This window comes from Heptranchias perlo, chromosome 18 (assembly GCF_035084215.1).
Source record: "Heptranchias perlo isolate sHepPer1 chromosome 18, sHepPer1.hap1, whole genome shotgun sequence".
Classification (NCBI taxonomy): domain Eukaryota; kingdom Metazoa; phylum Chordata; class Chondrichthyes; order Hexanchiformes; family Hexanchidae; genus Heptranchias; species Heptranchias perlo.
In genome coordinates, this window is record NC_090342.1 from 377,823 (window position 1) to 401,557 (window position 23,735).

Here is a 23,735-nt window from a genome sequence, read left to right on the forward strand (position 1 = left end):
TGCTGACTTTGTGTATATTTAAATTTTATTTCTGTAGGAAGATAAGTGGGCAGGGTTAAAGAACTAGTTAAAACCGACAGGTTATTGTATACCAACCCCATGAAAAGGTTAGACTCTTGTAGGGTATTTGATGAGTGCAGCTGAATACGCAGTTTCCACAGAAAATGCAACTTCCAGCTCAATATAAATGGGCTTGTTGTCTTGGCATAACAGCTCTCCAGGTATCCTGCAGGGAAGTGTTGACCTAGACTTTGCTTCTTGCCTTATCAATAGTATTAAGAGTTTTTGTTTTGGTAACAGAGGGCAGAGATGGAGGAATATTATTAGAGGAATGAAGGAGAAGGTAGAGAAATCTTTTTCTCTCCCCTTCGCCCTTCTCACTTCCCCACATTGTTTCCGTTATTCCCTCCACATCCCTGAACCCTAACCCTAAACCCACCCCTGAACTCTAACCCCACTCCCCTACCCTAACCCCACCCCTGAACTCTAAACCCACCCCTGAACTCTAACCCACTCCCCTACCCTAACCCCACCCCTGAACTCTAAACCCACCCCTGAACTCTAACCCACTCCCCTACCCTAACCCCACCCCAAAACTTGACCTGAATAATTCAAATTGATCTCTCATCCTTCCACGGAAATCCCCCTCCCTCCAATCACAGGTCTTATCTGCTCCCTGAAGGACTCCAATGACCCTCAGCCTACAGACCCAGGTATTGATCACCTTTTGTGACTAATTGTTCCCTAATATCACCACTGCTGCAGCTGATGAGAGGTGAGTTTTGGCTCCACAGTTTCTCCCTCCACTGATCATCTCTGCGCACAAGACACCTGTTTACTCACCAGTCTATTTTTGAGAAATTCATAATTACAAAAGTGTTTCTATATTTGTTTTTAGTAACACTTTTTAGAGCTGTAGATGTCAGCCATGGCTCAGTGGTAAAAATCCTCGCCTCTGAGTCAGAAGGTTGTGGGTTCAAACCCCATTCTCCCCGGTGTCCTGGCCAATATTTATCTCTCAACCAACATCACTAAAACAGATTATTTGGTCATTACCTCATTGCTGTTTGTGGGATCTTGCTCTGCGCAAATTGGCTGCCACATTTCTCTGAGTGCTTTGGGATATCCTGAGATCATGAAAGTTGCAAGTTTTTTCTTCATGTGTGTATATATATATATATGTATGTGTCTGTGTATATATGTGTTTGTGTATGTATGTGTCTACATACACTTACATATACAAACACCCCTATATGCAAATGCTACCCCCCCACACTTCACATGGAGACCCACATGTACACACACACTCATTCATCTCCAGTGCTGAATTCTGGAGGTGTCGTCTTTTGGATGAAAGATTAATCCGAGGCCCCATTTCCTCGTTCAGGTGGATGTAAAATATCTGATTTCAGTATTTGAGGATGAGCAGGGTGCCCCAGCCAACAATTTTTCCTCAACCAGTGCCAAAAATGATTATCTGCTGAATAATTTCATTTGTTATTTGTGGGATCTTGCAGTGTACAAATTAGCTGCTTCAGTTAGTGCTGCACTTATGCTGGTTGCAATTATTTCAATTGATTTGATGCCACTGGGGGTCTGTGCTGCATTCTCACAGGTTGTGGCAGCTGGATTCAGGTGGGAGGAGACTAACTCTCAGTCCTTGTGACCAGGGAGTAAGGAATCAGGCAGGGACCCCAAGAGAACAGAAAAAAAAGACATAAGACATGCAGATATAGAATGTCTTTCACAACCTCAGTACATCCCAAAGCACTTCACGGCCAATGAAGTACTTTGGAAGTGTAGTCACAGTTATAATGCTGCAAGATCCCACAAACAGCAATGCGATAATGACCAGATCATCTATTTTACTGATGTTGGTTGAGGGATAGATATTGGCCAGGACAAGGGGGAGAACTCCCCTGCTCTTCTTTGAATAGTGGCCCTGGGATCTTTTACATCCACCTGAGAGGGGCAGACGGGGCCTCGGTTTAATGTCTCATCCGAAAGACGGATATGAAGATGCGCATGTGCGCACGCACACATATACACGCATACACACATATACACGCATACACATACACGCATACACACACACACATATACACGCATACACACACACACATATATACACACATACACACACACAGACACATATACACGCATACACACACACAGAGACACACACATATACACGCATACACACACAGAGACACATATACACGCATACACACACACATATACACGCATACACACACACAGACACACACACGCATACACACAGACACACACATATACACGCATACACACACACACATACACAGAGACACACACACACATGTACATAGAGACACATACACACACACATATACACAGAGACACACACACGTATACACACATTTTATATCTATGAAGGGCTGGAAATTAGGCCTGGAGCCAGATATAGGGCGTAGGTGTCTCAGGTCAGTGGAGAAGACGAGGGTGTGACCGGAGCAGGAATTCTCAGAGCTGAGAGTTTCCGCATCACTGGTTCTCACAGTGACTCCCTGTGATTAGCAGTGGAATGCCTGGTCTGCTGATTGGTGGTAGTGGGCCTCACCTGGAGTACAGGCCCGATTGAGGCTGGACCTCCAAAGAAATATTTCAATATTGGTTTAAATTATTTAAATTTAGCATTTTACAAAGAGAGACTGGAGCTCACATCACAGTTCTTTGTGATGGGGGAAATACCTCTCCTAAACCACCCCCACCCCGACAAACAGCAGGTTACGCCACAAATTGCTGCCTGGGGGGGTGTGGGGATGGGAGGGGAGGAAATGCTGACACCCACCATCCTCATCCTCAAACGTTGGTGAGGTCAGAGGTGAAAAACCAGGGTGAGTGATCTGGTACTTATACCAGGACACACCCACACGACCCTCCCCAATGGATTTTTGGCCACAATATGTGTATGTGCATGACGTGTGTATGTATGTGTGCCGTGCCATTTGTGTACTTGTGCCATGTTTGTGTGTATGTGCCGTATGTATTTGTGCCGTGCGTGTATATGTGTATTTGCACCGTGCATGTGTGTATTTGCGGTGTGCGTGAATACAGTTGTCAGATACAATGTCAATAAAGAACAATGATAAGACTATTTGCAGTTCAATTGATAAATAAATGAATTTATTGCATTTTAAAATGCATATAATTACACTTTTAACAAAATTTGTCTGAAGAAAAATTAAATTACAAATGCCTTGACTGATGTGCTAGTAAAAGAACACACATTAAAGAGCAATATTACCACCCAATTGTTTGGCAAATACTTCATTTCAGGTACATGACGTTACAGGATCAGAACACACACATTTCTGTCATCCCAAATTCAATATTCAGTCACACAGCAACACAAGCTACAATTTCTTACTATTTTTCACCAGTTTCTATAAAGCAACACTTGTAACGTCACTTGTCTTCATTCACACAAATGTGATCATTAAAAGCAAATTAAATTCTATTTTTGCATGTTGCAATTAATCAGTTACTGAAGAATTTACATTCTTCATATGAATTATACATAGGAACCTGAAGAACTTCTTAGCAAAATTTGCAGGGCTACGGGGATAGGGCGGAGGAGTGGGACTAGCTGGATTGCTCTTTCATAGAACTGGCACGGACTTGATGGGCCGAATGGCCTCCTTCCGTGCTGTAACCTTTCTATGATTCTAAATGCTTAAGGTACCATTTTGTCCTTTAAAATCCAAAATAAGCTGGCATTGAGATTTAAAATAATTCTAATCAACTGCTCGAACACAATGCATCAGCTAGATGATGAGGTGAATATCACTGTAACCAAGTGGTTATTGGTTATTAAACTGATCGTTCTCCTCCAGATAACATCGCTCTCCAGCAGAATTTTTTGTCATATGAAATGTAATTAGTGAAAATTCCCACATTGCAGAGTTTCATTTCTCATATATTGCACAGGACACTGAGAGTCTTCTATTGCTAACCTTGACTGAAAATTTTAGCAAAAATAATTTCAGCACTTCTTACAACCAAGTGAGAAACCAAACAGCCGTTGATATCCGACTGAAGATTAGGTGTATCCTTAAATTCATTCTGAGAATATTTCTGCTTCAAGTAAAAGGCTCTTAAAACAAATAACAGCTTTCATTTAAATGCTATAGCTTTGATTTGCAGTTACTGGAACACTGTGTCACTGTCACTGACTGAATAATACCAGTTAAATGAGAAGCACTGGTATCAAACCTAATGGCAGAAATGACAGTTTTATTCCTGTAGCAGTATATTCTTGTGTTGGAGGTTTGTTGTTAGCTGCAAGGCTTCACATCTTAATATTCATAATCCGAGAATCACTTGAAATGTGATGGCAAGATCCGGGAAGCAATTGTTTTAATGGAGCACTTAACGCATTTTGTAATCATGAGATAGAGATGCTTCACACAATTGGCCTCTGAAATCCAGCTGTATTGTGAAATCTAGATCACGCTGCAATAAAAGCAAATTAAGATTCTTTATCTCGAACCATGAAAATGACCATTATTATTACAGATTCACAAACTGGATTCATTTTCTCCATCCGAAATTTCTCAAACCAGAAAATATTGGAACTATGCAGCAGGTGTCTCACTGCCTGTGAGGAGAGCACAGGTCAATGTTCACCTCCAGTCCTTCAGATGCTGACAGATCAGCTCTGTATTGCTGTCATTTTTGGATTCAGTTCAGCTTTGCCGTTTTGTTTCATCTCTACAATATTTTCTTGTGTTTGTGGCTCAATGTATCATAGTATCATAGTAGGTACAGCACAAGAAGGTCCATTCGGTCCATCGTGCCTGTGCCGGTTCTTTCCCCACTCCCCGGTTCTTTCCCCATTGCCCTGCTCTTTCCCCACTCCCCTATTCTTTCCCCACTCCCCTGCTCTCTCCCCACTGCCCTGCTCTCTCCCCACTGCCCTGCTCTCTCCCCACTGCCCTGCTCTCTCCCCACTGCCCTGCTCTCTCCCCACTGCCCTGCTCTTTCCCCACTCCCCTGTTCTTTCCCCACTCCCCTGTTCTTTCCCCACTCCCCTGCTCTCTCCCCACTCCCCTGCTCTCTCCCCACTCCCCTGCTCTCTCCCCACTCCCCTGCTCTCTCCCCACTCCCCTGCTCTCTCCCCACTCCCCTGCTCTCTCCCCACTCCCCTGCTCTCTCCCCATTCCACTGCTCTTCCCCCATTGTCCTGCTCTTTCCCCATAACCTTGCTCTTTCCCCATAGCCCTGGTCTTTCTACATTCACCTCTTTCCCCATTCCCCTGCTCATTCCCCGTTCCCTCGGTCTTTCCCCCATCCCCTGCACTCTCCCCGTTGCCCTGCTCTTTCCCCATGTCTCCCTGCACTCTCCCCGTTGCCCTGCTCTTTCCCCATGTCTCCCTGCACTCTCCCCGTTGCCCTGCTCTTTCCCCGTGTCCTCTGCTCTTTCCACCATCCCCTGCACTCTCCCCGTTGCCCTGCTCTTTCCCCATGTCTTCCTGCACTCTCCCCGTTCCCTTGACCTTTCCCCATTGCCCTGCTCTTTCCCCATGTCCCCCTGCTCTTTCCCCCATCCCCTGCACTCTCCCCGTTGCCCTGCTCTTTCCCCGTGTCCTCTGCTCTTTCCCCATTGACCTGCTCAAAATTCCATGGTTGTTTTTTCGTGAGTTAATCTCTGCGCCCCCTCATATGTCAAAGCTATCTGGTCCACGATGACTCACATGTGGCTTGTGCCTGGCCCAGGTATATGTCAGCTTTTGAATTTTCAGCTGAAACCTAATTAACCGCACCCCCATCAAAATATTTTAAAATTGGTGTTTATTATTGAACAGCAAAAAAATTACAAAATGTTGTTTACGTTTAATGATTTTACTTTCAGTAACGTCAGATTCTTAATCCTTCTCAGTGATCGAGACATTTCTTGCATGTGCTTGTTATTTATTAATGAATGGCTGCCACTCAGTATGACTGGACTGATCAAAACGGCTGAGTGAAGTCAGCAAAGTTTGAATACTTCATCAGTTTTTAGTTTCCATTTTGACAATACAAAGAGCTGCAAAAAGGCTTCCAGGGTCAAATAGTCGACTCCAGCTCCTATTCCTTATGTCCTTATTACCTCTATCCCTACTTTCTTTCTCCTACCTCCCAACCAATTACCAACCCACATCACAAGGCTAGCTCCAATTCCACGTGCTCCCATGTTTGCTAGTAATCTCTTGTATGGAACCTTATCAAATTCCTTCTGGAAGTCACTATAGACAATATCCGTAGACACTCCCCTATCCACCATGCTAGTGACCGCCTCAAAAAAAATTAACGAGATTAATCTACCCGTCACCAATCCATGCTGACTCTCTTTGATTAACTGATACTCCAAGTGCTCAGTCATTCTATGCCTTCCTAACAGCACACGGACTGCAGCGGTTCAAGAAGGCGGCTCACCACCACCTTCTCAAGGGCAATTAGGGATGGGCAATAAATGCCGGCCTCGCCAGCGACGCCCACATCCCGTGAACGAATAAAAAAAAAAGATAGATTCCAGTAACTTCCTCATAACTGATGTTAAACTAACAGGTCTGTAGTTTCCTGGTTTCTCTTACCCTCTCTTAAATAATGAAGTGACATTTGCAGTTTTCCAATCCTAAAGTGCAATTACTGAATCTAGAGAGCTTTGGAAAATTATGACTAATACATCTGCAATTCCCTCATCTACTTCTTTTAATACCCTGGGTGGAAACCATCAGTTTGTGGAGATTTGTATATCTTAAGTCCCATTATTTTCCCCATTAACATTTTTTTAATGTAAATTAAATCCAATAGGGTCCTCCCCTTGACTTGCTTTTAGGTTCCCTTGTACTGCTGGTATTTTGTTCTCTTCCTCTAACTTAGCCTTCACACAAGAAATTATTACTGACTTGGATGAAGGAACAGAGAGTTTTATATCCAAGTTCCTCTAACGATGTTAGGAGGCACAGTACACCGTGTGGATGGGAGCAGGAAGTTACAAATGGACAAAGTCAGACGAAGTGAATGGGCAAAACTGTGGCAGATGGAATTCAATGTGGCGAAGTGTGATGTCATAGAATCATACAGCACAGGAGGCCATTTGGCCCATCATGCCTGTGCTGGCTCTTAGAAAGAGCTATCCAATTAGTCCCACTCCCCTGCTCTTTCCATCTAGAATCATAGAAAGTTATGGCACAGAAGGAGGCCATTCGGCCCATCGTGTCTGAGCCAGCTGAAAAAGAGCAATCCAGCGTAATCCAACTTTTCAGCATTTAGTCCGTAGCCCTGCAGGTTACGGCATTTCAAGTGCACATCCAAGTGCTCTTTAAACGAGTTGAGGGTTTCTGCCTCTACCACCCTTTCAGGCAGTGAGTTCTGGACCCTCACCACCCACTGGGTGAAAAAATTTCTCTTCAGCTCCCGTCTAATTCTTCCACCAATTACTTTAAATCTATGCCCCCTCTGCTAAGGGAAATAGGTCCTCCCTATCCACTCTATCTAGTCCCGTCACAATTTTATATACCTCAATTAAATCTCCCCTCAGCCTCATTTGTTCCAAAGAAAAAGCCCTACAATTTTTTCTTTTTCAAGAGGTCATCTGGATCAGAGAAAGACAAATCAGAATATTTTCTTAATGGCGAGAGATTAGAAACTGGAGGAACGAAGGGATTTTGGTTTCCATGGACAAAAATCACTAAAAGCAAGTGCACAGGTACAAAATGTAATCAGAAAGGCTAATGAAATGTTGGCCTTTATCTCAAGGAGGCTGCAATACAAAAGGGAAGAAGTTATGCTTCAGTTGTACAGAATCTTGGTCAGACCCCACCTGGAGTTCAATTTTGAGCATCGAACCTCAGGAAAATATATTGGCCTTGGAAGGGGTACAGCGCAGAGTCATCGGAATAATACCGGGACTTCAAGGGTTAAATTATGAGACCAGGTTCATAAGCTTGCAATTCATGAGTTTAGAAGGTTTATCATCAATTGTGGGGAAGTTACTGGAATCCATCGTCAGAAATCGAATCGAGGTAATTAAAATGATTAAGGGATTCGAGGGGAATCCAGAACAAGGGGGCACAACCTTAAGATTAGAGCTAGGCCATTTCGAAGCGAAATCAGGAAGCACTTTTTCACACAAAGGGGAGTGGAAATCTGGAACTCTCGCCCCCAAAAGGCTGTGGATGCTGGGGGTCAATTGAAATTTTCAATTCTGAGATTGATAGATTTTTGTTGGGTATCGAGGGATAGGGAGCAAATGGAGTTGAGATACAGGTTAGCAATGATCTAACTGAATGGTGGAACAGGCTGGAGATGATGAATGGCCTACCCCTGTTCCTCTATTCCTAAGCTCCATTTTTCATATGTTTGGGGAAAAGGATAAGATTTGTAGATCATTCAATATTAATATTTTTGCAGAAGTATATAAAATTTAATGTGAACTGAACAGAACTAGGCCACTCAAATGTATTGCAAAAGTCAAAGAGAAGATATGACCACAGACTATCATCACTGGTGAGTTTAGGGGGCAAGAGTAGGCTCTCTCCAACCAATAGAATTTGTATCTGGTGTTCACATAAACACAGAATTGCAGCCTGTTCCATGGAATCAGGGATCTCGCCCAGTAGAACGCTGTGCCAATGCTCTCTCTTCTACTCTAATCCCATCTCCCTGTCCTTATCATGTATCCTTCTACAGTACTTAGCCAAGTTAGACCGCACAGTTATCACCTTCCAATGTTACTTGCACTGACACTCGGGCAGACCAAAAGCCCTGAGCGATGCGCCAACTGATTACCTTCTTGTTGGTGGAGAGGATCATGATCGAAATGGATGTAAAAAGAACTAGTTTTATCTCAACATTGAAAGGTTTGTAAAATAAAATTTTGGCTTGCAAAGAAAATATTGAAAATAAGAGGATTCCAGTCCCCAATGAAATAGGCAGGATTACATCATTCAAATGTGTTTTAAAAGAACATTAGAATGTTCTTATTCCTTGGACACTCCCTGTTAAAGGTGGGCAGTAAATGGGCAGCAGATGGCCAAAGTCCATTACACCACATCTTTTCCCGACCACCATCTGCAGGGATTTGTTTACACGCCTGCAGAGCTCAGGTGTATTAAACCTGGCAGTTCATAAAAGTGTGAAAATGTGACATAAAATTGTATGATGTGATGTCTTATTATTGAAAAATATTTCTCAGGAAATGGGGCCGAGCAATGCTAAGCCCAAAGATCTGTGGCCCACTGGTGCAGTCCCACCAACACTCCTATCAATCTGGAGAAGTGTGAGGTAATGCATTTGGGGAGGGCAAACAAGAAAAGGGAATACACAATAAATGGGAGGATACTGAGAGGTGTAGAGGAAGTGAGGGACCTTGGAGTGCATGTCCACAGATCCCTGAAGGTAGCAGGACAGGTAGATAAGGTGGTTAAAAAGGCATACGGGATACTTTCCTTTATTAGCTGAGGCACAGAATATAAGAGCAGGGAGGTTATGCTGGAACTGTATAAAACATTGGTTAGGCCACAGCTTGAGTACTGTGTACAGTTGTGGTCACCACATTACAGGAAAGGTGTGATTGCACTAGAGAGGGTGCAGAGGAGATTTACGAGGACTGGAGAATTTTAGCTATATGAAAAGATGGGATAGGCTGGGGTTGTTTTCTTTGGAACAAGGAGGCGGAGGGGAGATTTAATTGTGGTGTATAAAATTATCACGGGACTAGATAGAGTGGATTGGGAGGACTTATTTCCCTTAGCAGAGGGGTCAGTGACCAGGAGGCATAGATTTAAAGTAATTAGTAGAAGGATTAGAGGGGAGCTGAGGAGAAATTTTTCACCCAGAGGGTGGTGGGGGTCTGGAACTCACTGCCTGAAAGGGTGGGAGAGGCAGAAACCCCCAATCATTTAAAAAGTACTTGGATATGTACCTGAAGTGCCGTAACCTACAGGGCTACAGACCAAGTGCTGGAAAGTGGAATTAAGCTGGATAACTCTTTTTGGGCCAGCATCGACACGATGGGCAAAATGGCCTCCTTCTAGGAACATAGGAACAGGAGTAGGCCATTCAGCCCCTCATGCCTGCTCCACCATTTGATAAGATCATGGCTGATCTGTGATCTAACTCCATATACCTGCCCTTTGCCCATATCCCTTAATACCTTTGGTTGCCAAAAAGCTATCGATCTCACATTTAAATTTAGCAATTGAGCTAGTATCAATTGCCGTTTGCGGAAGAGAGTTCCAAACTTCTACCACCCTTTGTGTGTAGAAATGTTTTCTAATCTCACTCCTGAAAGGTCTGGCTCTAATTTTTAGACTGTGCCCCCTACTCCTGGAATCCCCATGTGCCGTAACTTTCTATGATTCTATGAACGCTGGTGGGAGTGTGGGGGCTAAGCCGTGAATTAGGCCAGAAGCCTGATACTCCAGCCCTGACCTGATGGAATTTCTGTACAGGATGATAAGTCATACTTATTATTTGTGTCTAATGTTCAGTTGGAATTCATTGCCACTTTCATGGATGTTCGGGTTTGACAAATAATCCTTTCTGCTACCTAAAGTGGATGATTGTAGTCAGATTATTGAAGCATTTCTCTGAAAGTAATTTCGTCTCCAGTGAATGCGATTAAGCAGCTTCTTCCATCATTTGTCATAATAAATAAAGGGAAATTGTTGCAGCTTTCAGGTTTCTGGGATTTGCTTGGTATCAACAAAATTCACTTTCTCGTTGCAAATGGAGAGAATTGAGTTACAGGAAAAACTGAAGTTAACAAGCTGATTTCTGCAGCACTTCCTTTCATTATTAGTGTTTCCTCAAATTAACAATCAGTGTTCGAAAGGTGAAGGGAAATCCAGGAATTTGTTACATATCACGGTCAATGTTAGATAACCAAAAATTACCGCTGTAGGGGAAACAGCTTTGGGAAAAGGCAGTGGCCCATTCTTGTCTCCGTTCTGCTTCATAATTGGTCGTAGACTCCATGTAAAGGGGACACATTCCAACAACAGATGTATTGGGTAGGATGCTGAAATAGGTGGAAACCAATTAAATATTGAAATGTGGCAGTGAGGACCTGCAGCAATTGCCTGACATTCGTTCATGCAATGCACTTGGTGTTATCTATGTGCATTTGAATTAGGTGACCTGGGTTGCTAGGGACTGGAAAATGTATTTAAAGGGTGTCCTAATATAAAGGTGAGTCTGTTCAGGCCACATCTGGACTGTTTTTTTCTTGTTTTTTTCTCTGTTGCCATTTACATTTCCATGAACCTTTGTCCCACAATGCACCATTTCTACCCAACAGTCAGTTTCCCAAGTGGGAATCCCTCATCCCACTCTTTTGGGGGAAGAAGAGAAGGACCAAAGTGGGCATACCAGACTCGTCAAGCTACATCAGAGGCGCTCTGTGCCAACCCCCAGTATTGGCACACCAGCATCTGCAGACAGAGGTGCACAGACCTCACTTTGGCACATGATCAGTGTGCAGACTTGATGGCACAGATACACTATCTGAATACCTGACTAAGAAGCATAATGTTGGATGCTTCTTCAGAAGGATCAATCACAAGAAGTCATATTTTGTTAGGATGGTCAAGGTGACCAAAACCCATGCAACACCCATTAAGATGTCACCAACCAAATCTGTAGGCATTGTTACACCTATCTGGCAAGGACCTATCTTCAGAGTCTGGGCCAGTAGACAGCTAGAAGCAGACAGCTGTGCCATTTGCTGGAAGGATACTTGCAGCTAACACGTAGCATAGAATTGGCTCACCTAGTGACAGTAATGACAGTGAGGGCTCAGATCTCAGTGTGGGCTGCTCCATCACATGCCTGCAAGACTCATGCCTCCATCTTAAGTTTCCTTTGCCTTCAACTTTTGTCTGTAAATTCTTAGTCCTCTCCCTCTTCAGCCTTGCATCCAATCAGTTGCGATTTTTGGTCCTCTATTCTGTAGCTTCTCTTTAACTATCTGCATCTCTTTAAATTTCACCTATACATAAACTTCAGATCCCATAACTAGGTCACATCCCTGCACTTGGAGCTGTGAATAACTTTAAGGATGAATTGCCCCCGGGAATTGAATGCTATTCGCACATTACCATTCTGGCTGGATTTACACCAGTTCTTAACCTTTTAGGACTGAATTATGTCCGGAAACAAAAATTGGCCTCTCCAGAATTTGGGAAGGAGAGAAGCAGCATTAGGAAAGGAAGCTTAGGAGGTTGTAGAAGGACAGTAACTGCATTGGGCAGAAGATAAGTACAATTCTGGAGGGAAGCATCGAAGTCTGTGAGAAAAATAGCTGCAAGGTTGTGAAGAAAGACAAAAGAGATTTTGGTAAAGACAGAGGAAGGCATTTGGAAAGGAAATGACAAAGGCCTTGAGAAAGAGCAACACTGGGACAGAATGATGAGCCTCACAAGGCAAAATGGCAGGGCTCCTGGGGACAGACTGCAATAGTCTGCAGAGAGTGAAGACAGTCAGAGAACAAAAGCACTGATGGCAGGGCTGCATGTAAGAGTTAATGCGTCAGTTCAATTTATTTTTAATGTTTTCACTTTGCTTTTATATTCAGATAAAAAAGATTAAAAAGCAAGAGTCAGGTCCATAGTGGTTTCTCCTTATTGTTCTCAGGATGTCTGATCATGACATGGACTGCAGCGGATCAAGAAGGCAGCTCATCACCACCTTCTCGAGGGCAACTTATTGTCCACCCCTATTTGAGGGCATTAGGAATCAACCATCTAATGGAGTCATGAGTAGCGGGTTCCCTCCCTTGAATAACAATAATAAACCAGTACATTATCCCACCGCAGCATCAACCACCAGAACTAATACTAAAATTGACTTTAAATTACATTGAAAAGGGATTATTTTTCCATTGGGACTGAAGTGCTTAGATTTGACTTACATTGTTTTTTGCATTGGGTTTCATTGCTATGGTCCCATAAATCTCCTCTCCCCGTTTCACTGTCAGGTTGTCTTCTAAGTAAAACACTGTCTGTTTCCAGTGTGTGTACGGTGCATCAGGAGCTACAGGAAAATGGCAAGAAGATAGCAATCTTAAAAAAAAGTCTCCAAAATGTTTTATTTGGTTAAATCCTCTGAGCATCCACTAATCTAGGAAATATACACAATCAACTGCTTACAGCACATTTATTCAAATAAGGCCAGAAAGAGAAATGCAAGATGTATTTTGTAATCTCCTGTGAGGTTGTATTAGTGAGAAGGACCAGCATCTGTCCAGGGATTGCCTGTCAATTTCAGGCGGTGTTTATATTTTATTAATTGATCAGTCTCGGTAAAATTAGTCTAATAATCAACACATAAATGCAAGTCATTCTTCCTTTTAAGATTTTTACTTATAAAACATCTGATTAACAGTGACTGTGTGGAAGATTTTAATCGCAATCTTCACTGCATCCTGCACCAAGACTGTCTAAGCTGGTCTGTGACTCCATCAAGCTTCATTGTGTCTCACTCATCTCTTCCAAAACCATAATGAAGGACAAGGACAACCTTAGATGCCTCTACTCCATAATTAACCATGTCCTTAAATTCTGTCCTCCAATACCAAATGCAAGGATTTCTCTGTTTCTAAGACTGTCCATCCTGCAGTTGCCTCTGCTGCTTCCTCCTCTTCCCCTCACCCTCTGTCCCAGACCTCCCCCACCTCTAATCATTTGTCACTTTGCAGTTTCTCCCCATCTCTCCCCTCCCCTCTCCAAACTCGTCCATTAGACCCTTCTTCAACTCCTTTGACACCCATCTCTGATCACTCAACTACCACTTCTGACATTATTTAAGGTTCCCCTTTCACAGTAATCACTCAAAAAACCCACAATCGAACTATTGGTCCTCTCTAATTATTGCCCCATGCCTAAGGTACTCTCTCCTGAAACTCCATGTTCAGATCCATCTAGTCCAATTTCTGCCCATATAACAGTACTAAGAACACCCTGGTCAAAGCCATGAATGCTATCCCCTGTGACGGTGAGCATTATCTCCCCATGTCCTCCCCGATCTTTCTATACTCTTTGACATGGTTGATCATTCTGTCCTCCTCAACTGCCTCTCCTCCCTTATCCAGCTCCGTGGGACTGCCCTTGCTTGGTTCCCTTCCCACTAATCTGATGCAATGGCTTCTCTGCCCTTCCCTGCATTGTCATCTCCAGAGCCTTCCATTTCCTGATCAATATGCTGTCCAAGGTGACATCATGTTCTCCTTAGAACAGAGAAGGTTAAGGAGAGATTTGGTGTTCAAAATTCTGAGGGGTTTTGATAGAGTAAATATGGAGAAACTGTTTCTACTGGCAGAAGCATAGCATGGGATCAGCGATAAAAGGAGGAGCAAGAGAGAGGAGAGAGAGAGCGGAGCACAGGATCAGCGATAAAAGGAGGAGCAAGAGAGAGGAGAGAGAGAGCGGAGCACGGGATCAGCGATAAAAGGAGGGAGAGAGCGGAGCACGGGATCAGCGAAAAAAGGAGGGAGAGAGCGGAGCACGGGATCAACGATAAAAGGAGGGAGAGAGCGGAGCACGGGATCAGCGAAAAAAGGAGGGAGAGAGCGGAGCATGGGATCAACGATAAAAGGAGGAGCAAGAGAGAGGAGAGAGAGAGCGGAGCACGGGATCAACGATAAAAGGAGGAGCAAGAGAGAGGAGAGAGAGAGCGGAGCACGGGATCAGCGATAAAAGGAGGAGGGAGAGAGAGGAGAGAGAGAGCGGAGCACGGGATCAGCGATAAAAGGAGGAGGGAGAGAGAGGAGAGAGAGCGGAGCACGGGATCAGCGATAAAAGGAGGAGGGAGAGAGGAGAGAGAGAGCGGAGCACGGGATCAGCGATAAAAGGAGGAGGGAGAGAGAGGAGAGAGAGCGGAGCACGGGATCAGCGATAAAAGGAGGAGGGAGAGAGGAGAGAGAGAGCGAAGCGCGGGAACGGCGATAAAAGGAGGAGGGGCGAGGAGAGTGCAGAGCCCCAGCGGGGAGAGAGGAGAGCACCGAACGCAGGATTGGCAATGAAAGGAGATGGAGAGAGTAACATAGAAAATAGGAGCAAGAGTAGGCCATTCGGCCCTTCGGGCCTGCTCCACCATTCAAAATGATCATGGCTGATCCTCTAACTCAGTACCCTGTTCCTGCTTTTTTCCCATATCCCTTGATCCCTTTAGCATTAAGAAATATATCTATCTCCCTCTTGAATACATCTAATGACTTGGCCTCCACTGCCTTTTGTGGTAGAGAATTCCACAGGTTCACCACCCTCTGAGTGAAGAAATTTCTCCTCATCTCGGTTCTAAATGTCCTACCCCGTATCCTGAGACTGTGACCCCTGGTTCTGGACTCCCCAGCCATCGGGAACATCCTCCCTGCATCTAGTCTGTCAAGTCCTGTTAGAATTTTATATGTTTCGATGAGATCACCTCTCATTCTTCTAAACTCTAGTGAATATAGGCCTAGTCGACCCAATCTCTCCTCATACGTCAGTCCTGCCATCCCAGGAATCAGTCTGAGTAGAGTGCGGAGCGCCAGCGGGGAGAGAGGAGAGCGCGGAGCGCGGGATTGGTGATGAAAGGAGGAGGACAGAGGAGAGAGGAGTGCGGAGCGTGGGATTAGTGATTTTTCTTAAGTTTAGTTAATAATCTAATAAATAGAAACATGGCAGGGCACCTCAGACCTGTCAAATGCACGGCCTGTGCCATGTGGGAACTCCAGGATGCTTCTAGTGTCCTGGACAACCACAGGTGCAGGAAGTATCATCAGCTGGAGTAGCTCGAGCTCGGGTTTCAGAGCTTGAGCAGCAGCTGGCGTCACTGCAGTGCATCCGCGAGGCTGAGAGCTACATGGATAACATGTTTCAGGAGGTGGTCACCCCGCGGCTTAAGAGAGTTCAGGCAGAGAGGGACTGGGTGACCGCCAGACAGACAAGGAAGACCAGGCAGGTAGTGCAGGAGTCCCCTGAGGGCATCTCACTCTCTAACCAGTTCTGAATACTGGTGAGGATGGTGGTTCCTTCGGGGAGTGCAGCCAGAGCCAAGGCCACAGCACCATGGATGGCTCAGCAGTACAGGGGTGGAGGAGAAAGGTCAGGAGAGCGATAGTGATCGGGGATTCTATAGTTAGGGGAACAGACAGGCGTTTCTGTGGCCGCAGACGTGATTCCAGGATGGTATGTTGCCTCCCTGGTGCCAGGGTCAAGGATGTCACTGAGCGGCTGCAGAACATTCTGGAGGGGGAGGGTGAACAGCCAGCGGTCGTGGTCCATATCGGTACCAACAACATAGGTAGAAAGAGGCACGAGGTCCTGCAGGAAGAGTTTAAGGAGTTAGGAAAGAGATTAATAAGCAGGACCTCAAAGGTAGTAATCTCCGGATTACTCCCAGTGCCACGCGCTAGCGAGACTAGAAATAGGAGAAATGTAAGGAATCTTACAACACCAGGTTATAGTCCAACAGTTTTATTTTAAAATCACAAGCTTTCAGAGATTATCCCCTTCGTCACGTGAATAAGTGAAAGGTTCTCAAATCGCATATCTTATATTAGGCTGGGACACCATCACACCAATCAAAAGGTGTCGTTGTTGTTCAAACAGGCCAGTCACGGAGAACAGCACGTCCCAGTACACTGGATATACATTGTGTCAATTACACAGACAGAGAGAAAGAGACCCAAATGGCAGAGAGAGAGAGAGAATATTAAAAACAGATAACTTTTTTTTCCCCCTTGCAGGTGGGGTTACGTGTAGCGTGACATGAACCCAAGATCCCGGTTGAGGCCGTCCTCATGGGTGCGGAACTTGGCTATCAACTTCTGCTCGACGATTTTGCGTTGTCTTGTTTCTCGAAGGCCGCCTTGGAAAACGCTTACCCAAAGATCGGTGGCTGAATGTCCCTGACTGCTAAAGTGTTCCCCGACTGGGAGGGAACCCTCCTGTCTGGCGATTGTTGCGCGGTGTCCGTTCGTCCGTTGTTGCAGTGTCTGCATGGTCTCGCCAATGTACCATGCTTCGGGGCATCCTTTCCTGCAACGTATGAGGTAGACAACGTTGGCCGAGTCACAGGAGTATGAACCATGTACCTGGTGGGTGGTGTCCTCTCGTGTGATGGTGGTATCCGTGTCGATGATCTGGCATGTCTTGCAGAGGTTGCCGTGGCAGGGTTGTGTGGTGTCGTGGACGCTGTTCTCCTGAAAGCTGGGTAATTTGCTACGAACGATGGTCTGTTTGAGGTTGGGTGGCTGTTTGAAGGCGAGTAGTGGAGGTGTGGGGATGGCCATAGCGAGGTGTTTGTCGTCATCGATGACATGTTGAAGGCTGCGGAGAACATGGTGTAGTTTCTCCGCTCCAGGGAAGTACTGGACGACGAAGGGCACTCTGTTGGTTGCGTCCCGTGTTTGTCTTCTGAGGAGATCTATGCAGCCTTCAACATGTCATCGATGACGACGAACACCTCGCTAAGGCCATCCCCACACCTCCACTACTCGCCTTCAAACAGCCACCCAACCTCAAACAGACCATCGTTCGCAGCAAATTACCCAGCTTTCAGGAGAACAGCGTCCACGACACCACACAACCCTGCCACGGCAACCTCTGCAAGACATGCCAGATCATCGACACAGATACCACCATCACACGAGAGGACACCACCCACCAGGTACATGGTTCATACTCCTGTGACTCGGCCAACGTTGTCTACCTCATACGTTGCAGGAAAGGATGCCCCGGAGCATGGAACATTGGCGAGACCATGCAGACGCTGCGACAACGGATGAACGGACACCGCGCAACAATCGCCAGACAGGAGGGTTCCCTCCCAGTGGGGGAACACTTTAGCAGTCAAGGACATTCAGCCACCGATCTTCGGGTGAGCGTTCTCCAAGGCGGCCTTCGAGACACACGACAACGCAAAATCGTTGAGCAGAAGTTGATAGCCAAGTTCCGCACCCTTGAGGACGGCCTCAACCGGGATCTTGGGTTCATGTCACGCTACACGTAACCCCACCAGCAAAAGGGAAAAAAAGTTATCGGTTTTTAATATTCTCTCTCTCTCTCTGCCATTTGGGTCTCTTTCTCTCTGTCTGTGTAATTGACACAACGTATATTCAGTGTACTGGGACGTACTGTTCTCCGTGACTGGCCTGTTTGAACAACAACGACACCTTTTGATTGGTGTGATGCTGTCCCAGCCTAATATAATATATGCAATTTGAGAACCTTTCACTCATTCACGTGACGAAGGGGATAATCTCCGAAAGCTTGTGATTTTAAAATAAAATTGTTGGACTATAACCTGGTGTTGTAAGATTCCTTACATTTGTCCACCCCAGTCCATCACCGGCATCTCCACATCATAGAAATAGGAGGACAGAGCAGATGAATGCGCGGCTGGAGAGATGGTGCAGGAGGGAGGGCTTTAAATTCCTGGGGCACTGGGACCAGTTCTGGGGGAGGTGGGACCTGTACAGGCCGGACGGGTTGCACCTCAACAGGACCGGGACCAATGTCCTCGCGGGGAGGTTCGCTAGTGCAGGGGGATGGGCACCAGGATGTAGCATCGGAAAGGGGAAACAAGGGGTACAAAGGATTGGGAGAGAAAGATAGCACTAGAATAAGCAATAGTACAGTATTAGTGGGATCAGACTAAGAGAGAGTACAAGAAAGTCTAAGACTGGTTTGCAGTGCATGTGTGTAAACCCACGAAGCGCGGTAAACAAGGTCGGTGAGCTGCAGGCGCAAATAGCCACATGGGAATATGATGTCATGGCGATAACGGAGACCTGGCTCAAAAAGGGCAGGATTGGGTACTAAATATTCCTGGATACAAGGTGTTCAGGAAAGATAGGGAAGGAAAGAGAGGAGAGGAGTGGCAGTATTGATTAAGGAGAATATTGCAGTGCTGGAGAGAGAGGATGTCCTGGAGGGGTCAAGGACAGAATCTTGGTTAGAGTTAAGAAGCAATAGAGGTGCCATTACACTACTGGGGGCACAAAGATGTGCAAAAATCAGAATGGGGGACTTCAATTATCCTAATATAGACTAGGAATGTAATAGCGTAAGGGGCAAAGAGGGGGAGGAATTTATGAAATGTGTTCAGGAGAACTTTCTTGACCAGTACGTTTCCGGCCCAACGAGGAAGGAGACATTGCTGGACTTGGTTCTGGGGAACGAGGCGGGCCAAGTAGAGCAAGTGTCAGTGGGGGAACATTTAGGGAACAGCGATCATAATATCATAAGGTTTAGAATAGCTATGGAAAAGGACAAGGATCACACTAAAGGAAAAATACTCAATTGGAGGATGGCCAATTTCAATGGGATGAGAACAGATCTGGCCCGGGTAAACTGGAATCAAAGATTGGCAGGCAAAACTGTAATTGAACAATGGGCGGCCTTTAAGGAGGAGATGGTTCGGGTACAGTCTAGGGACATTCCCACGAGGGGGAAAGGAGGGCAACTAAAACCAGAGCTCCCTGGATGACAAAAGAGGTGGAGAGTAAGGTGAAGCAGAAAAAAGGGGCGTATGACAGATGTCAGGTTGATAATGCAAGTGAGAACCAGGCTGTATGTAAAAAATTCCGAGGGAGGCGAGAAAAGAAATTAGGCAATGAGAGCGTATGAGAATAGACTGGCGGCCAACATAAACAGGAATCCAAAAGTCTTCTATGGGCATGTAAATAGTAAACGGGTAGTAAGAGGAAGGGTGGGACTGATTAGGGACCAAAAAGGAGATCTACTCATGGAGGCAGAGGGCACGGCTGAGGTACTAAATGAGTACTTTGCATCTGTCTTTACCAAGGAAGAAGATGCTGCCAAAGTCACAGTAAGTGAAGAGATAGTTGAGATACTGGATGGGCTAAAAATTAATAAAGAGATGGGAAGACCCTAGACAAGACAGAGGGTCAGAGGGATCTTGGTGTGCAAGTTCACAGATCCCTGAAGGCGGCAGAACAGGTAGATAAGGTGATAAAGAAGGCATATGGGATACTTGCCTTTATTAGCTGAGGCATAGAATATAAGAGCAAGGAGGTTATGATGGAGCTGTATAAAACATTGGTTAGGCCACAGCTGGAGTACTGTGTGCAGTTCTGGTCGCCGCACTACAGGAAGGATGTGATCGCTTTGGAAAGGGTGCAGAGGAGATTCACCAGGATGTTACCAGCTATGAAGAGAGACTGGGAAGTTTGGGTTTGTTTTCCTTGGAGCAGAGGAGGCTGAGGGGGGACATGATTGAGGTGTACAAAATTATGAGGGGCATAGATAGGATGGATACTAAGGAGCTTTTTCCCTTCGTTGAGGGTTCTATAACAAGGGGGCATAGATTCAAGGTAAAAGGCGGGAGGTTTAGAGGGGATTTGAGAAAGAACTTTTTCACCCAGAGGGTGGTTGGAGTCTGGAACTCATTGCCTGAGAGGGTTGTGGAGGCAGGAACCCTCACAACATTCAAGAAGCATTTGGATGAGCACTTGAAATGCCATAGCATACAAGGCTACGGACCAAATGCTGGAATATGGGATTAGATTAGACTGGGCTTGATGGCCGGCGCGGACACAATGGGCCGAAGGGCCTCTATCCGTGCTGTATAACTCTATGACTCTATGAGATATTAGAAAGGCTGGCTGTACTTAAAAGAGATAAGTCACCCGGTCCAGATGGGATACATCCTCGGTCGCTGAGGGAAGTAAGGGTGGAAATTGTGGAGGTACTGGCCATAATCTTCCAAACATCCTTAGATACGAGAGTGGTGCCAGAGGACTGGAGAATTGCAAATGTTACACCCTTGTTCAAAAAAGGGTGTAAGGATAAACCCAGCAACTACAGGCCAGTCAATTTAACCTCGGTGGTGGGGAAACTTTTAGAAACGATAATCCGGGACAAAATTAACAGTCACTTAGACAAGTGTGGTTTAATAAAGGAAAGCCAGCACGGATTTGTTAAAGGCAAATCGTGTTTAACCAACTTGATTGAGTTTTTTGATGAGGGCAATGCGGTTGATGTGGTGTATATGAACTTCCAATAGGCATTTGATAAAGTGACGCATAATTGGCTTGTTATCAAAGTTGAAGCCCATGGAATAAAAGGGGGCAGTGGCAGCATGGATACAAAATTGGCTAAGTAATAGGAAACAGAGAGTAATGGTGAACGATTGCTTCTCAGACTGGAGGGAGGTGTACAGTGGTGTTCCCCAGGGGTCAGTGCTGGGACCACTGCTTTTTTTGATATATATTTATGACGTGGACTTGGGAGTACAGGGCACAATTTCAAAATTTGCAGGTGACACGAAACTTGGAAGGAGTGAGTAGCATAGTAGCATAGACTTCAAGAGGATACAGACAGGCTGGTGGAATGGGCGGACATGTGGCAGATGAAATTCAACGCAGAAAAGTGTGAAGTGATATATTTCGGAAGATAGAATAAGGAGAGGCAATATAAACAATTCTAAAAGGTTTGCAGGAACAGAGAGGCCTGGGGATATATGTGCACAAATCGTTGAAGGTGGCAGGGCAGTTGAGAAAGTGGTTAAGAAAGCATACGGGATCCTGGGCTTTATAAATAGAGGCATAGAGTACAAAAGCAAGGGAGTTATGATGAACCTTTATAAAACACTGGTTCGGCCACAACTGGAGTATTGTGTCCGGTTCTGGGCACCGCACTTTAGGAAAGATGTGAAGGCCTTAGAGAGGGTGCAGAAGAGATTTACTAGAATGATTCCAGGGATGAGGGACTTCAGTTATGTGCATAGACTGGAGAAACTGGGGTTGTTCTCCTTGGAACAGAGAAGGTTTACAGGAGATTTGATCGAGGTGTTCAAAATCATGAAGGGTCTAGACAGAGTAGATAGAGAGAAACTGTTTCCACTGGTGGAAGGGTCAAGGACCAGAGGACATAGATTTAAGGTGATTGGCAAAAGAACCAAAGGCAACATGAGAAAAAACTTTTTTACACTGTGAGTGGTTGTGATCTGGAATGCACTGCCCGAGGGGGTGGTGGAGGCAGATTCAATCGTGGCCTTCAAAAGGGAATTGGATAAATACTTGAAGGGAAGAAATTTGCAGGGCTACGGGGATAAGGCGGGGAAGCTGGACTAGTTGGATTGCTTTTGCAGAGAGCCAGCACAGACGCGACGGGCCGAATGGCCTCCTTCCTTACTGCAGGAATACGTGATTCTATGATTGTAAGTGTCGGTAACCAGAGGACACAGATTTAAGGTGATTGGCAAAGGAAGAAGAGGGTAAATGAGGAAACATATCTTTACGCTGCGAGTTGTAATGATTTGGAATGTGCTGCCATTTAATAGTAACTTTGAAAAGGGAATTGGATAAACACTTGAAGGGGAAAAATTTGCAGGGCTATGGAGAAAGAGCAGGGGAACGGGACTAATGGATTGTTCTTTCAAAGAGCTGACACAGACACAATGGGCCGAATGGCCTCCTCCTGTTCTTTATCATTTCTATGATCATTCACGTACATGTGGTCAGCTTCCATATGTACACTGACGGCACCCTTTCCACCACTGATCCTGCCCCACGATTACCTCTGTGGTGTTACACATCAAGTCACAGATGAGTCTGGACTTCCCTCAGCTGAACATTGGGAACACCAAATCCAATACACTCAGTGCCCATTGCAAACTCTCTTCCTTTGCCACTGATTCTATTCCTTTCCCTTCCCACTCACTCAGGCTGAACCATGGCATTCTGTGTAGCTGTGAGCTGAACTTCAAATCCCACATTCTCCCCAGCAGTAATACAGCTAATTTGCATCTCTGCAAGTCTCCATCCAAACTCTCTCTGCCACTCCAAACCCCGATCTGTGCTTTTGTTACCTTCAATATCAATTACTCCAATGATCTTGTTAACCTTCTTTCATCCATGCTTTTTGAATCCAACTTGTCCAAATACTTAGCCACACTAAACCCTGCCCCTCCATCACTCCAGTCCCCACGGACCCTGCTCGTCCATCACTACAGTCCCCACGGACCCTGCTCGTCCATCACTACAGTCCCCACGGACCCTGCTCGTCCATCACTACAGTCTCCACGGACCCTGCTCGTCCATCACTACAGTCCCCATGGACCCTGCTCGTCCATCACTACAGTCCCCATGGACCCTGCTCGTCCATCACTACAGTCCCCACGGACCCTGCTCGTCCATCACTACAGTCCCCACGGACCCTGCTCGTCCATCACTACAGTCCCCACGGACCCTGCTCGTCCATCACTACAGACTCCACGGACCCTGCTCGTCCATCACTACAGTCCCCACGGACCCTGCTCGTCCATCACTACAGTCCCCACGGACCCTGCTCGTCCATCACTACAGACTCCACGGACCCTGCTCGTCCATCACTACAGTCCCCATGGACCCTGCTCGTCCATCACTACAGACTCCACGGACCCTGCTCGTCCATCACTACAGTCCCCACGGACCCTGCTCGTCCATCACTACAGACTCCATGGACCCTGCTCGTCCATCACTACAGACTCCATGGACCCTGCTCGTCCATCACTACAGTCTCCATGGACCCTGCTCGTCCATCACTAGTCTCCATGGACCCTGCTCGTCCATCACTCCAGTCTCCATGGACCCTGCCCCTCCATCACTCCCAGTCCCCGTGGATCCTGCCCCTCCATCACTCCAGTCCCCGTGGACCCTGCCCCTCCGTCACTCCAGTCCCCATGGACCCTGCCCCTCCATCACTCCCAGTCCCCATGGACCCTGC

The 23,735-nt window shown here is 45.8% G+C and overlaps 1 protein-coding gene across 5 annotated transcripts in view; it reads right to left on the reverse strand.

Annotated features, from left to right (window-relative positions):
* Window positions 1-3,140: 3,140 nt before the first annotated feature.
* The window catches only part of LOC137334481 (protein arginine N-methyltransferase 8-like), a 161,963-nt gene continuing 141,368 nt past the window's right edge, over window positions 3,141-23,735 (reverse strand). For all 5 annotated transcript variants that reach the window (XM_067999170.1, XM_067999172.1, XM_067999173.1 and 2 more), the window contains exons 9-10: window positions 12,935-13,056; window positions 3,141-4,491 (exon numbers count right to left, since the gene is read on the reverse strand). In XM_067999170.1, coding sequence (XP_067855271.1) covers window positions 4,408-4,491; window positions 12,935-13,056 — 206 coding nt within the window. In that variant the 3' untranslated portion in view covers window positions 3,141-4,407. The remainder of the gene's footprint in view (window positions 4,492-12,934; window positions 13,057-23,735) is intronic.